The sequence below is a fragment of the Centroberyx gerrardi genome, chromosome 18, assembly GCF_048128805.1.
Source record: "Centroberyx gerrardi isolate f3 chromosome 18, fCenGer3.hap1.cur.20231027, whole genome shotgun sequence".
NCBI classification, from domain to species: domain Eukaryota; kingdom Metazoa; phylum Chordata; class Actinopteri; order Beryciformes; family Berycidae; genus Centroberyx; species Centroberyx gerrardi.
Genome location: NC_136014.1, coordinates 4,802,501 through 4,818,942, shown reverse-complemented (window position 1 = coordinate 4,818,942; position 16,442 = coordinate 4,802,501). Strand labels below are relative to the sequence as shown.

The following is a 16,442-nucleotide window of genomic DNA, read 5'->3' as shown; positions in this document are numbered from 1 at the left end:
TTTCAGCAACATCCTGCTTCACGTTCACACATTTTCACATATTCACACTGGGAGTTGCCCAGTACAACCACAGTCTTCTGATGGTGGTCTATTCTAATGGTGGGACAGAGCATTACTCATTCACTTGGTAAACATGAGCGTGCTGTGTGTAGTCTACTGGCATCATGATACAGGAGTTATAGGCATTGAAGTTCACATTTTTCAAACAGTTACCTCTGTCATTTGGAGCTGCCAATGTGCAAAGTTGCCTAATGCAGCTTTAAATTGTGAGAATTTTTCAGGCTCCAGTCTTACATTTTTGGTCAGTTAAAGAAGAATGAGCTAGAACTAATGGACAACACTAGAGGTAAGATCTGCAAAACAGAGGTACCAAAAGTAGATCTTTCCATTTGGCATTAACCTGCATCCCGGTTGACCGAACTGTAATCAGATGCATAAAATCCAGGTGTAAATCCACCCAAGATGCAATGATGGTCTGATTTGGACTTAACAACAAAGTGTAAATGCGATGTGTTTCCAGCCAACTAATAGAAATAGAAAAAGAAACAAAAACAGCTAGATAGTAGCTGAGTAGCTAAGATGAGGTGTTTACTGTCAATATTAACGGACGTAAATATTAGGACACAAGCGATGCACATGGCAGTCTGTGTTTTGATGAAGGAAAGTACCATTGATTTTAATGTGTATGCCCAAGACACGCATTTTAATGTCTAGACACAATCTGAATACGAGACACATGTTAATGCCAGGTGGAAAGGAGGCCTATAACTTTGTGCAGCCCTCGGGTTAGAGAGGCGAGAGTGTGTTTGTGTAGGTGTGTTTGCTTGCTCTAGGGACTAGACAGCTAGAGCTGGCTCATCAAATGACCTCGCTCGTCAAAGTGAGGATGAACTGGCCTTGGGGCTGTACAGTAGCCTATCTCCTCTCATTTGATTCTCCCTTGTTTTTAGTTCACTTCCTGACAGAGTTATTCCTCGGGGATTATCTCCTTGCTCTGTACCATCTCTGAGTAGAGAGAGAGGGGATAAGCCGCTTTATCATCATCATCATTACAACAAATATTAAAATCATCATCATCATCATCATCATTACAATCATTCATCATTACATCATCACAATTATTACATTCATTATTATCATCATCATCACTATTATCACCATTACAATATCATTAGTATAATCATCATCATCATCATCATCATCATCATCATCATTATCACCACAGTCATCATCGTAATCATCATTGCAACAATCATTTCAATCATCATTATCACCATCATTGAAATTATCATCATCATCATCATCATCATCATCATCAAATTCATCATTAAAATCATAATCACAGTCATCATTACAATCATCATTGTAGCCACCATCACAACAATCATTACAATCATCGTCAACATCATTGAAATCATCATCATAATCATCATTACAATCATCATAATCACAGTCATTAAAATCATCATTACAAACATCATGACAATCATCATATTCATCATCATCACTGTAATTGTCATCATTACAATCATCATCATCATCATCATCATTATCATTGTAATTGTCATCATCATCATCATTACAATGATTATTATATCATCTCATCAATCTTTACAATCATCAAAACCATAAACACCATTACAATCATCACTATTCATCGTCATCATCGTCATTACAATATCATTACAATCATCATTATCATTGTCACCATCCTCGCCCATTCATTCTCTCTTTACCTCTCCTTTCTCCTCAAGGAGCCATTTCAGTTAATTATATTTCATTACCAGTCAATTATATTGTTTAATTGATGAGAAAATATGATTTGCCAGTAGATGACTGGGTAATGGGTAATGGTAATGGTGAATGGGTAAAAATAAACAGCAAGGGAGAAACGGGAAGTTGTTTTACCATTGCAACTGACACCAAACAAACAGAGACTCAGCATTAATTTGTGGGTTAAAGAAAATCCTATCATGCATAATCATTCCCACCAATCTGATATTATAAAGGAATGCACCAAGTTTTTGAGAACATACAAACCAAAATCATCCATATGTCTCCAGTAGATCATTTACTTCAGTGCTCCATGCGAACACTTTAGCATACACTATGTTGAGTGATAGCAGATCATTAGTATTATCCAAAGCAAGACTGACCTTTTAGTAATAAAATTTTAAAAAGTTTTTTTTTTTTATTATTATATGGCCTGTAGATTAATACATTTAAAGATTAATACAGTTGAATACATTTTACTCAAAACACCTGATGTCGCCAGGTTTATTTTTGGAACCATTTCAGGTGAGCAACCCCGCTGCGTAGGGATATGTACAGGCCCACTGCCTTCACTTTCTATGGAACCAGGGAAAGTAGTCCCTGGTAGTTCTCAACAGTACATTATTTTTGTATCATATTTCATGTAAATATTACCAATCTCCTACACAAGACTGCCAGACTTAGCCGCAAATTGCATCATTTAAGATTACTTACCATTTAGCTTTGGAGCTGCTACAAGTTCTCATTTTCTCACTTTTGAGATAATGCTAGTGGCTTACTGTTACTCAACATAGTGTATGCTAAAGTGTTAGCATGGAGCCTGCTGTCACTCAACATAGTGGCTGATTATCAAAACCAAGAACGCCAAGTTGATAGTGTCCTTGTGGAGAAAGTTCTTCTCTTCAACTTCCCAAGTTGTCTTGGGGAGAACAATCTTCTCATGAAAGTACGCACAGAGAAGCTTCCTTGCAGTTTGAGATGGACTGTGTGCTTCACATCGAGCGCTGATTAATTATTACACACAGCTGTTAATTTTCCCAGCTGTTAACCGTCTCTGTATTGTAGACTACAGCGCTGCTCGCCGTTGTCGCAATGAATCTTGGGGCTTTCAATTTGTTCTCGTCGGTCAAGTCACCATCCGATGCATCTTCGATATTATACTATCTGTCCTCTGTCCTGTCATTTTTTTGTTTTGGAATCGCACTTCGCCGGTTGCATATTACGTAAAACACGTCATGGACGACACAAGAACTCACAAGAACGCATATTGATAATCAGCCAGTATATGCTAAAGTGTTAGCATGCAGCCTGCTATCACTCACCATAGTGTATGCTAACATGCTAGCATGGAGCCAACGATCTACTAGGGACCCATGGATGATTTTAATGTCTATATTCTCACCACTTAACACGTAAGTTGACCAATGTACCAATATCCAAAAACTTGGTGTTTCCTTTAATATATGCTATACTGCTACATTCACCTTTTGAACCAGGTTAATAATATAACCATTTCACACCATTGCCGCCAAAAAAACAACTGTTCTTGAACTACAGCACAAACACGGACCTTAGTGATTCCACCAAATGCCCGTTGCTAGCAGGGTATGAAATTAGACTGAGGCCCACTGACAGCCATTCACTGCTGTCCAGATGTGCTAAAAACTCAGAGCCAGCACGGCATCAAGCTAAACGGGTGAAATGAGGCGTTGTTGATAACTGTAGTGGCCCACACTGAGAGTCTGACAGTTGGTGCCAGGCAGTGTGCATGTGTGTGTATTTGTGTGTGTGTGTGTGTGTGTGTGTGTGTGTGTGTGTGTGTGTGTGTGTGTTAAGAGTTAGCTGTAAGTGCCAAGCCAATTCTCCACAGATCAGTAGACAGCTCTGGAGTCAGAGAGAAAAGGGAAAAACAGAAAGCTTAAAAATATTGTTATTCTATATTCTCTTTCATAGTGAAAACATACTCGGTATTTCTGTGTGTATTTGACTATGCATGTCAGTGGAATTCAGTCATTAAGCAGAGGTGGAAAGTACTGAAATATTTCACTCAGGTTGAAGCATTGTTATGAAAAAAAATTTATGTTAAAATTATACACAATTCGGAGTGGAATTACTTGTCTAGATTGCCTGTGGTCCCTGCAATCAATCAATAAATTAAAATGAAATAAAATACAAATAAAGATCTGTCTTTGTCAGTCTAAGGTTTGGAGATGGTCCTGATTTAATCATTTTATAATTTACTCAAAAATCTTGTGTTATTAAAAAGGATATACTAGTGACTAGAGATGTTGTTACTTTTCACCACTGGCATTAAGTTGGAAATATGGCAACTACAGATAACACACACACACACACTAGGGTTAGATACGTATATAATGATATGTCATGCCAATATTGGCCTTTATTAATTCCTGCAATTACTTTTGTTTCATTTAGATGCCTAATGTATCGCAAAGCTTCACCTGCCATTGAATATGAAGGGTGGGTCACTCTGCCTGAAGCAGCTGCTAAAAGAAACTAAAAGAATTTCATTAGTCTGGGTTTCAGTGGAGAGCTTTAGTGTCCCATGATGGTCTAAATACTGATTCAGAGGCTTTTCCACCCTGACAAGAATCAGTCTGTTGAATACTTATACTACCACTTTTTTGGCATGAAACACACACACACACACACACACACACACACACACACACACACACACACACACATTGCCCCTATATGCCTGAGTAGCTAATGCCAATCAGAATACACTTTTGTGGGGTGAAAAGAAGTGAATAAAGCCATCACACCTCGATTAGTCAGATGGGGAGATTTAGTGCCTGAATTGGTGACAAGTAGAGAAAGATGAGAGAGATGAGAGAGATGAGATGTGACGAGACGAAAAGAGAAGGGAAAAACAGAACTAGAGGTTGTTGACTTTCTTCATGAAATCGGTCAAATTGCTTGGACCCACAAAAGCTTTCTTTCATCCAGCAACCAGTGAGCCATCCCAAAGAAATGATCATCCCGCTGCCAGGGTGTCATTCATCATCTTTCATCTCCCTGAAAATAAAATGAAACCTCAATGTGTTTGTGTGTCACTCTTAATCTTTCATCCCTGCCTTGATATAGAGAGAAATGTATGTGTGTGTGTGTGTGGGTGTGTGTGTGTGCACAGCGTATCTGCGGATCCTTAAAAAGTCTGTTTATCATTTTTAAACATCAATATTTTCCTCTCAAATGAATAGTGATAGCTTGGTATAATTACCGTAAACAAATGCGACCATGGTCGAGAGAATTAGTAGCCTCTATCTCACCCTAGTGGTATTGTTAGTGTTTCTCAAAATTAAGACTACATTTCCCATAAGCCCCATGGCTTCCTGTCCCCCACCCCCCTCCCTGAAGAAGATAAACATGTTGGAAGTGATTTTTCCATCGGCCTTTCACTCCCTCTACCATTTGCCATATGGGTATTTAAGCCTATTTTGTACATTTTTCCTATAATACTGACATACGTATATTATCAACACTAACATCGTTAAATTTGAACTTAAAGGCAAGATTTGGAACCATGGAAACAGGACAAACTTTTGCAATTCAAGAGCTCTCTTACATAGAGCTGCATAGCTTATCATTCATAAACATAATGATTTCTTATACTTAGAGAATTGCTTTTTAGCTCTGTGTAGGACAATGAGATTGAAAAGCTACCACAGGAATGTCATTTAAAATCAAAATAGATATAAAAACATAATAGGAATGTTCACTCGTCTGCCCATGATGAATATGAATAATTGAAACCAAAAGCAATATGGAGAAGAAGCCATTTTTCAGAAGGTGATTATGGAGAGATGGGGTCATTCTCAGCTACTGTCTGGGCAAGAAAAGGCTTCGCCAGCCAAGCGAAGACACTAATAGAGTGTTAATACAGTGTTAAGGCAGTCTAATCAGAAACCAGTTAAGACCTTCAAACATAATATCTAAAAACTACTGTAACTCTAAAGTTCTTTCCAGTGTTTTCAGAGTTTGCAAAAACTTTCACTCAAAAAGGTGAAAAATATAAAGTCGAATATCCAGAATATCCTGACCAGGACCTGTCTATTATCCCAGTTAATTACAATAATAATCTTTATTTTATAGCGTTTTTCAAAACAGAGTTTACAAAGCTGCTTTACAGATAAAAGAACAGCAAAGGAATGAAATAAAGCAATGGAGGAATTAGAGAATAAAAGGAAAGGAGAATAAAAACAAGCAGGAGAAGATGAAACCATTCAGAGCATTGATAAACGAATGGATAAAACTTGAATATAAATAAAATATTACAAAAATGGCAGTTTAAAAAAATGAGTTTTAAGAAGGGATTTAAAGAAATCTTAGATTACAGTAATACAGGTTAGTAGTACAATATACATAGTAGTTTGTGTGTGTGTGTGTGTGTGTGTGTGTGTGTGTGTGTGTGTGTGTGGTGTCATATGATAGGGGCGGGGAGCAGTGTGTGGCTGACAATTCCTAGTTGACTCATTTTAATATAGGAAGGTGTATGTATGAAATAAAAAGGCAAAGAGGGAGAGAGAGCAATTACTGAGCTAATCACTTCTCTCTCTTTCTCTTGTTACTTCCCTTCTGTTCTCTAACCATCTATTCGTCTACCTAATACTTTTCTTTTTCCTTTTGTCTCCATTTCGTTCCTTATTATCTTCTTTCTCTCACGTCTCTCGTTCGGCCCTTCTATTTTTAAATTCATTTTTTACCTCGCCTCCTTCTTTTGTTCCTTCCCCTTCCCCCCACACACCTTCTCCTCCTCCTCCTCCTCCTCCTCCTCTTCCTCCATCCCCCTCTTCTTCCCATCCAGATCATCCAGGACCGAGTACACTCCCATGTGTCCAGAAACCGCTTGCTCTGGAATTCCCTACCTGGCGGGCTCTACGCTTTCCCCCAGTTCTCAACTGACCCCGCCCTCTTCCCATTTTACTACGCCATACTGGGTAAGTACTGAACCTGGCCTCATTGTGCTTTAGATCAGTGATTCTCAACCTTTTTCATATCAAGGACCCCTAATTTAGTCCACATTAGAGCCATGGCCCCCATTTGATGAGATTTTGTCTCTCAAACCCAAATCTGAGAATATTTTTATTGTTAGATATGATTTTGTCCAGAATTCCATCACTATCTGTATTGTATAGATAACAGTGAAACTAAGATCAAAACAGTCATTCTTCTACATTCTCTAATTTTGTTAATTTCTTGTAAATTAAATAATGGTGAAGGTTATCAATTTGCTGGGGACCCCCTGGCACTCCCTCAAGGACCTCTGGTGGTCCCCGGACCCCATGTTGAGAACCACTGCTTTAGATAGCCCGAATGGCCTCAAGACGTCGCTGTCGTTCATTTGTTTTTACTTGCATCTTGAGTCCGAATGTGACCCATTTGAAACGTTGGAGGAAATCTTGACCACCGAAGATGGGATCTGATGTGATGGCCTCCTCCTTCAGCATATACAAAACAGATATATGTGGAAAAATATGATACCGATATATGTGGAAAATAGGCAAAAGTTTGATTTCAAAATCAACAGAGAACAGTTCAGAAACCAACTACTCCATGTCCAATCCCACTATTGACCCAACTGCGGAAACGCTGTTCCCCTTGGTCCCCATCCCCGCTGACCAAATTTAAAAATAAGACCGATATGCAGATCAAGCGTGCAATTCCTAATTTACAAGGCCATAATGCTGTATCATACAAGGCCATGTATTGGCTTTGTTTGGTTTGTTTGATCTGCGTATAACTCATTTGAGATTTGATGCGTGCTAGAGGCAATGCTGAGTCATGGAGAAGAGTGTGTACACAGTAGGGTGAATGGTAGACTTTGACATGGAGCTTTTCATTTCTGAGATACCATTTGTGGATTTAAACAATGCAATCAATCTTCTGAGCGTCTATTTTTCATGTGTACTCAAGGAGGGTATTGCTTCAGAACCAGTCTTTGACCAGACGCTCCTTGCTGCTTCGATGTGTGGTCAAGATATCCGCCAAGATTTTGACAGTGATGGAAGTCTGGACAAATATGGTTCTTCAGGACAAATTTGCGATGATCTGGTTGTTGACAAATGCTTTGATTAGACTCTTTACTAAGGGAAAAATCTGATGATTTGGTGAAAACTGTGCTGCCTGAAAGGTAGTGAGGCATTTTCTGAGGTTTAAGTGCGGAGAGGGGTCAAAAATTGCAAGCCGCTGCAATATTTCACAGGGAAGTGTTAATTTTGCAGAATTAAAATTCCTGGGGGGGCTGTCCTATACTTCAAAAGTGTTGAATCTGAATTTGCCCTTTAAGCAAAGTTTTCTGTTTTTTGTGTACCCAGTACACCGATGGCACCTTCGATTATAATACATTGACCCCTATGAGACCTTCGCCTGGTATTTATCCAGGGCCAATATCGGCAGTGCCATTAACCTCTGGATGTCAGCTTGTGGTCTGCATCCGTACGCAATAGTGGCTTGTGCTGCAACCTGGAGAAAGAGGTTGTAAGTGGAAGGGAAAACAGAGGAGGGGGGTTTACAGTATAGATGACATATAAATCCTCCCTTACTGCTATAATTACACCATGCCAATGTTTCCCCAACTACTGAACATACAGAGTGGCTGACGTGGTCCAAGAGTATGCAGGTTTTCATTACTAAGGATGGGACGATATATCAAAATTCAATATATCGCAAAGTCTTTTTCTTTCTTCAGTGATAGTACTACACTCTGCTGTTTCTGGTTTTGCATGTTGAAACAGAGTTCAGAAACTTTGGTGTAGCTGCAGAGAAGGAGGGATGGGAGAAAGCGAGTTGATGTGTGTGTGCGTGTGTGCATAGGCGTGTGCAGGTGTGTATGCATGCGGACCGGACCGATTCGCGATAGAATGAGGCCGTAACTCTGATAGATGTTCGCCTTTCTCTGAGGAATTGTGGACACGGAGGGATAGAGGGATGAAAGAAGGGAGGGATTGAGGGACAGACGGCGAGATGGGGCGGCTTGGTTTATGTCACCGCAGTAAATCACCATTTTAGTCGCTGCCATCTTCGACGCTCCTGCTGGGGGAATAACTGGTCATCACTCTGGTAACTTTCCGGAACTTGGGATGGCAAAGCGGTCGTTTTGAAAAAGTTTGGCTTTCTGCTTCGGTGTAAGAAAGTCTTTGTTTGATGATTTTAGCTACCGCTTTATTGTAGTTTGTGAGTTAGTTATACAGTTACGTGTGCTATGGAGCTACTTTGGGCCGTAAAGACAAAAATTTTGTGACACAGTATACAGAGTTTTCAAATCCTTGTGAATTGGCTTAGTTTACAGCAGTTTGCAGCAATAACCTCGGCGAAGAGGGATTTCAAAACATGGAATGAAAGCCTACAAGCCAAGTGAAGTGTAATGTATGTGCAGGGATCTGATCGGCTCCTGTCGGATCTAAACACAGCCACGTCTCGAAAATCAGCAAAATGGTATATCAGCCTGGGGAGACACAGATGGTTTGTGTGTGTGTGTGTGTGTGTGTGTGTGTGTGTGTGTGTTCACTGCCCAGTGCATTTCCAGTGGAGCGTCTAGATAGTTTGGCAGCTATATCACACATGTTCATGGATGCACATACCCACACACACACATATACACACGCTGGCACCCCTATCATGTGCCTCTCAGGCTGTTAACTCCACAATCCTCTTTCAACTGGCTTTAAAGCCGCACAGGACCTATGAGGACATGCCAGCGCAGAGGAGGGTGCAAAGAACAGGATTTCACTGTTTAAAAAAAGAAAATGAGAGAGAAACAGAAAACAAGTCAGATATTCTATTTGTTCACGTCTCTGTAAACGTTGTAGATTAGTGTTCAGTATAGATTCATTGTCGCTAGTTGTCAATTTCTATGCAGGGGAAATGTTACCACAGTGTCAAGAAGATCGGAGTTTTAGTTCTACAAATATGTCTTGGAGGCAGAGCCGCTCCAAAGGCAGAAGTTAAACCTCAGTGGGCGGAGCCAAATAACCCCAGTTTTTCTGGCTTACACTGAAGCCCAGTGGAAAAAGCAGAGGGTTAAGAGAGGAGGTAGCTAATATTATGAAGCCTAGCGCTCTTGCTACTAACTGAAAAAATATATATTTCTGCCTCCAGCGCAGCTCTGCCTCCAAAAATGTTTTAACTAAAACTCCAATCTGCCGGTGTCAAGGTTGACGTCTGACTTCATGTTGTCTTCAGAAAAGTGCGAAGGAAAAACTGAGTTCAGTCTTTCTGTTTCATTACAGTTAGGCGACGGTTTCATTTGATATTTGACTCATATGATGCGGAACAATGGATTCCTCGCTCTTGCTCTCACACAGAAATGTCTCTTTCTGCGCTTTGCCATTGTGTCTGCAACTCTTTTCAAGGGTCAGCAGGCCAGTGTCTGGTACAGTACTTCTTTATTGAGACCAGCAGATGCTATAGAGTGAGGGCTAATGAGATACTGACACTTGTCCCCAGGCAGTCAGAGGAATACAGAAAGGTTTCCACTCGCCAGAACCATTCAGTTTACTGAAAATAGCAGTGGTGCAGTGTTCGTTTTGCATGCAATGATCCTGTGGCTTTATGAAAAAGAGTGAATCAGGATCACTTCAGTAATCACTAAATACTTAGTCACTAAAAAAAGTTAAATAAATGTACAGGAATTTGTGCAGAGACAAACTGACAAATTATAGTTACACAGTACATACTGACAAACGTCAAGGACAACAGGACTTTACATGTAATGCAAAGTGCAATAGACAATAGACAATTTCTGGACACTAAACTAATCATAACACTTACAATTTTACATTAAACATAAACTACCTCCAACTTTGTGTAATCTGCTACGATCGTAAGATGTGTCAGTCTGCTTGCAGTGCAATTAGTGAATTGCTGTTTATGTTTTTTACATATAATTACCATAGCTTGATCACAGTGCAGTTTTAATTAAAGAAGAGTTATTGCATGCTACTGCAAATCTATTTGCAGTTTGAATGTGAGCTTAATTTTGCTGTAGTAACTTGAAAGTTCATATTATATTATTATTGAGTAACCATGCCCTTGGGATGGATAGAAACTGAAGGATGCTGAGTGATTTTCATTTCTCCATTGAGGAAACAGATTTTTTTTCTGTCTCACCAAAGGTTGAAGGACTTCTCAAGCCTTTGATTAACGATCATTTAATGAGTTACTTGAGCCATGCTTTCCATTCAGTTCATAAGTTGCACTGCCATAGGTTGTCTAAACCTATCATCATAAACACAATGATAGGTTTTAGGTGACTTTGGACACAACAGCATCTGCAAATATTCAGCTGGAAGTGGCAATTAAAGAAGCGCATGTCATTTCATAAAGACCAAGGTGGCAGCTTGTAGCTCTTTCCAACAAAAGTGTAGTGTTCTGCAGAAGAAGCGACCCTGTTTCTTTGACCACCACAAGGGCACACCTCGTACTTCCATAAATAGCCCTAAGCCCACCTGAGATGGCTGGTCTGGGGGCCCGGTGTCAGAGAGATGGATAGAGCAACACTAAAGAGCACTCTGTCTCCACTTAAGCATGAGGATGCGTATTCCCTAATTCCCATACCCACCCAACGCTTGCCATGCTATGTGCCTGCAATCCTCCCCTCCTGTGGTGCGCTATGTGCTTAATATATCTTATATATACAGTATATGTATACTTTAATTTATGTATATGTTGCCATATTTGTCTAATTACCTATCTGCTGTATACCTGCAACCCTCATCTTCTTTGGCAATGTTTTGAGCTGCTCATATAGGGTCATTTACCTTTTAACAATTACCTTTTTTGAAGATGCAATGTGTGACATTTTGAATCAATTCATCATTGTCAAATTAACTGTGATACCTTGGAACAATTACTGTAAACAAATGAGACCATGGTTGAGAAGATTGGTAGCCCCTATCTCACAGCAGGTTTATTGTTAGTGCTAGGTTTCTCAAAATTAAGACCACATTTCCCATGAGCCCCGTTACTTTCTGTTGCAAAGAGGTTGTTGCTACTTATCCTCCACTGACATCCCTCTGGTTGCGTTTGTTTTCTCTTTGGCTTTACTGAAGGATAAACATGTTGGAAGTGATTTTTCCATCGGCCTTTCACTCCTTCCACCATCTACCATTGCCAGAAACTCTGAAAGCTTTAGTTCAGTTTTCTCTGGAAGAACAGCGCCCTCTTCTTGTTTTGTGCAGTAAAGCAGTACCCTTTGTGCCGTAAATCAATATGGCAGATTTCCCGCCAAATCCAATCCAGTGACACAAAATGTAAAATGCAGAGGCAATAGAGGCTGCCAATCTTCTCAGCAATGGTCTCATTTGTTTACAATAATTACACTAATGTCTCAGAATTAATGTGGTGTTGATTTATTGAGGTTAAAATACATAGAGGGTCTAGAAATGGTCTTTTGTCTTCTGTTACTGTATGCTGCCTGTCGGCCCCACTTTCTCCCTGCTCTCTATATCTACTCTACTATCCAAAGGTAGGCCATGAAATGATTCACTTTTTATGAAATAGAAAATGTCTTCAGAGGGTAAAATCCAATTGTAGAAGCCGCTTTTATCCAAAGCTCCGTAATATACGATGAGCGGATACATTTTTTTGGCGTAGCCTGCCTAAGGGGGAATCAATTCCTCAACTCTAGTGCCATTTACCCATTGAGCTACTGTATGCTGGAGATTACTCATAGACGGTAGTAATTTAAAGTTTGGTTCTACTTCGTGAGTTATCTCTTTTTGGCTTGTACAGTTCATTTGTTTGCCTCAGTAACATGCAGGAGAGTAGCGCAGCAAATACTAACAGGAGCGGGTTTACGTGGTTGTAGGAAAACGAATGGCTCCTTACAGGGACAAATCGCCATCATTCATAATTCACTAAAAGAGCCATTCAAAGCAAACTATTCACTCCCAGATTAGACATGTTCATCCATACTCAGTCATGTGAACCAGGGGTATATATCCTGTCAGAAAGATGGATGAGGGGTACAGTGTAGAGCACTTAACCGTGATGGAAGTTTATGGAGAGCTGGATCTGCACAAATCTGCCTTAACCTAAATACAGTTTACCCATGACAACTGTTTCTAAAGTGTGTGTGTGTGTGTGTGCGTGCGTGTGCGTGTGTGTCTGCAGGTAAGAGCCCATCCCAGCAGTTCACAGCAGTGATCCATATGGTTACTCCTCTGCAGTCCCAGATCTCCCCTGTGGTGAAGCTCATCATTGCTGTAGCTAAGTCCAAGTTCTGTGCACAGGTGAGAATTCTACAAGTATTTGCACACCTTGTTATGGTCCCAATTTTTCCTGAGGCAACTGTGTCACTCATAAATATCTCATATTAGGCTTTGTTCAGACTGCAGGCAAATCAAATCCGATCTTTAGGACCTTTAAGCTATCTGCATTGGTTGCTGTGGTAACAATGTACGTGTGTGTACATATGGTAACTGATGGCACGTTTTTCAAATACGAAACCAAAACAAAAAGCTTTGAATGCAGAATGGAGATGTATCATCTTTGCCTTCAAGCCACAGGACTATCTAGTCGCGGTGCAGAATTCCTCCGTCGCAGCAGGGAACATCAGTGACGGAGGAGATTGATATATGCAGCAATGTTTCGTTCTCCATTTTGGTTTCTGGCACTCTCTGGATGTGACGCCAGCGTCATGTTTCGCACTGCGAGTGACATAAAGGACAGTTTGAAAACCCGCTTTGAATGGCCAGAGCGATCAGACTGAAACGCATCTGTAGAAATCTGATTGGAATCATTTGAATCACATTTGAAACCACATATGTATGTGGCTTAAAGCTGATTTGCAAAAATCGGTTTCTATGTGTTTTTTTGCTGTACAAACTTGATAAAATCAATCTGACTCCAATCTGGATATGCCAAAAATCTGATTTGGGCTGGCAGTCTGAACATAGCCTAGAATTTTAAAGTGGTTTACTGTAAGTTTGCTGATGTGTATTCATAATGTACTCACAGTTCGCTTATAATGGCTCATAATGTGCTTCAAGTAAAGCTTTGACCAAAAGTGGTCAAAGGGGAATTCCATATTGCTGCTAAAAAACAATAAGATTCTGTACAATCCCACGGTGAATTTGTGGTGACAACATATAAACCTTTAAATTCAAATGTTTGCAAACCACCAGGAGCCAGGCATGAATGCTGCCATAGTGAGAACACTACAAAACTGAGTATACAATGACAAGCAGTGTGGCTACAAGTATGTTGTGTTTGGTTATGTTGTGTTTGGGTTCTCCAAAGGAAACAGATTAAGGCTCTTTCAGTTTCTGTCCGGTAAAACTGACAAGGCAAAAGCACCAAGACAGGCCTGGATTAATAGCTGGAAATAAAAGAGGAGCCAGAAAAACCAAGTGGCTTGATCCATTTACCTGATGGTCTGGCTCAAGAATGGCAGCCAACAAATCACCACTGTGTTTCTGTGTTTACATGATTAAATGATAGGAGCATTAAATCAACCTTACTTTACTGACTACTTTCAACTCTGCAACTCTCTCTTCTCATACTGTCAACAAGTGTTTCTATACATAGATGAACATTAATTGTTTGAAATTACAGACACGACCATTACTTGTGATATTAATTAAATATTCCTCTGAACATCAAAACAATCATGTAAGAGCGATGTGCCAGGAAAAGCAACAGAATAAGAGCTACGGACAGAGATAGAAGGAATTTATTGCATAAGCAGAAGCACAACAATGAGCTTTATTATGAAATCCCGTTGTTGTTGTATGATCATAAAAAGATTTAGCTATATATACTGTATTGCCTTAACACACTGAATCGCAGCAGTCCACGCAACTAATAGATGAAGAACCCAGAAGTTAATTGTTCTTGCATATAATGTCTAATGATAATGAGCATGCTAGCATAATTGATAGGAATTGACTCTGTGTGCTTTGTCCATATAGATTGTGGTGTTATGGAACTGCGATAAGCCTTTACCTCCAAGGAACAAGTGGCCCTCCACCAGCGTGCCTCTCACTGTCATTGAAGGACAGACCAAGGTAACGGCTGCGGGCTTATTGCATCCATTATGTATTAGAAGACAGTTTGTTGGTGGATAGCGAAACAAATTTGTTTGCTTTTTAGCACAGCCTGGCTCAAAGGCACTTTGGCAGAGGTGGGCTGCCATTCTACTCCACCAGAGATTAAAGCATTGACCCTCTGACCCTATAACCCATATACCTAACCCTAACCCTCAAAGTTAAACTCCTGTTTTGTAAACTCCTGGAAACTGCAAATAAGGATGGATCTCAGACACCTTTTGGTTCAGAGAACGACACAAAAATGTTCTAGTTCCTAGTTACACCAGGATCAGGCTTAATCCAGAAGGCATTTATGTGCAGAGAGAGGATCCTGTGACTCAACTGCATTGAGGTGAAACTGATCAGGTTATTGGTTGTTGTATTAGACTTTCTTTGGCAACTCTGATTCACTGACAAAACGTCCCGGTGGGGTAGCAAAAGAAATGGGGCAAAACAAATCTGGTTTATGTATGCATTCGCAGCACATACAGTAAGTAGGAAAAAAAAATCCAACGCTTGCGATATCTTCATGGAAATGCAATGCATCTGCAATGAGGTAGCCGTCACGGATTCTCTCCTTTTGAAAAGATTGAACTTCCACAGAGAGTAATGTATTCAACACATTAACTGTGGTCCCACTGTAAGCTATTTTGCCCAAGAGGTTAGCACTAGGCAATAAAAAAAAAAAAACAGTTCAGAGCCTAGGGGTCTGACAGCAAAAGCCTGATCACCTTTGGTCTTTAGCCTAGACCTTGAAATGGTCCAAAAGTCCCTGAGGATCTGAGGACGCACCCTGGCTCATGAAGGGGTAAAGGACCTGAGATCTAGCTAGGAGCTAGACCTAGCCGATTAATAGGAATCTGCAAAATCTTAAAATTAATGATAAAACTGAAAGGCAACCAGTGTAGAGAGACTAACATAGAGGTAATATGATCCTGTGACATGCGTTTAGTCTTTGTCAATAATCTTGCACAAGCATTCATCCAGAGCTGCACATCATGACGACAGCGACAAGAAAACAAGGAATTGCCCTAGTCAATGTACGTTGACCAGAGCCTTGTAGGTTTTTATTATATTAAAAAAAATGAAAACCAAGGGTGGACCCTGATGAAGGCTCACGGGAGCTGAAACTTGATCATGAAAAATAAAGGCTTTTAACTTTTGCTACCATCTTTAATACATTCTCGTACTACCCAGTCTGAAGATCAGCTGCTGATTGCTTTCTGCCATGGACATTTCTGGCACCAAGTAGCACTCCCAAATCTTTTCTAGGTTTTTATTGTGTTGTCTGCTTACCGGAGTTTGACTGATATAGGTTTTTGAACACCGGTAATAATATTTATGAATTGAAAATGCTGATAGCTGTTTTGTGGCCAAAAAATACCCCAAAATTTCATGTATGCGGGGTGAAACATCCTCTGAAACAGCATTTACACCGTCATGGGCCACTAAAACTCTCTTATTGAAACCAGGATAGTAATAATACTACTGCCAATATTATCACTACCACTGCTACTACTGCTACTACTACTACTACCACTACTACTGCTGTTACTTTGGCTATTACTGCTTCTGCTAATACTACTACTGCTAGTACTACTTTATAACTTTGTT

The 16,442-nt window shown here is 40.0% G+C and overlaps 1 protein-coding gene across 4 annotated transcripts in view; it reads left to right on the top strand.

The window, feature by feature from the left end:
* The window catches only part of LOC139912423 (exostosin-1), a 357,310-nt gene that overhangs the window by 304,636 nt on the left and 36,232 nt on the right, over window positions 1-16,442 (top strand). For all 4 annotated transcript variants that reach the window (XM_078289725.1, XM_078289724.1, XM_078289723.1 and 1 more), the window contains 3 exons: window positions 6,605-6,737; window positions 12,913-13,031; window positions 14,712-14,807. In XM_078289725.1, the coding sequence (XP_078145851.1) occupies window positions 6,605-6,737; window positions 12,913-13,031; window positions 14,712-14,807 (348 nt within the window). The remainder of the gene's footprint in view (window positions 1-6,604; window positions 6,738-12,912; window positions 13,032-14,711; window positions 14,808-16,442) is intronic.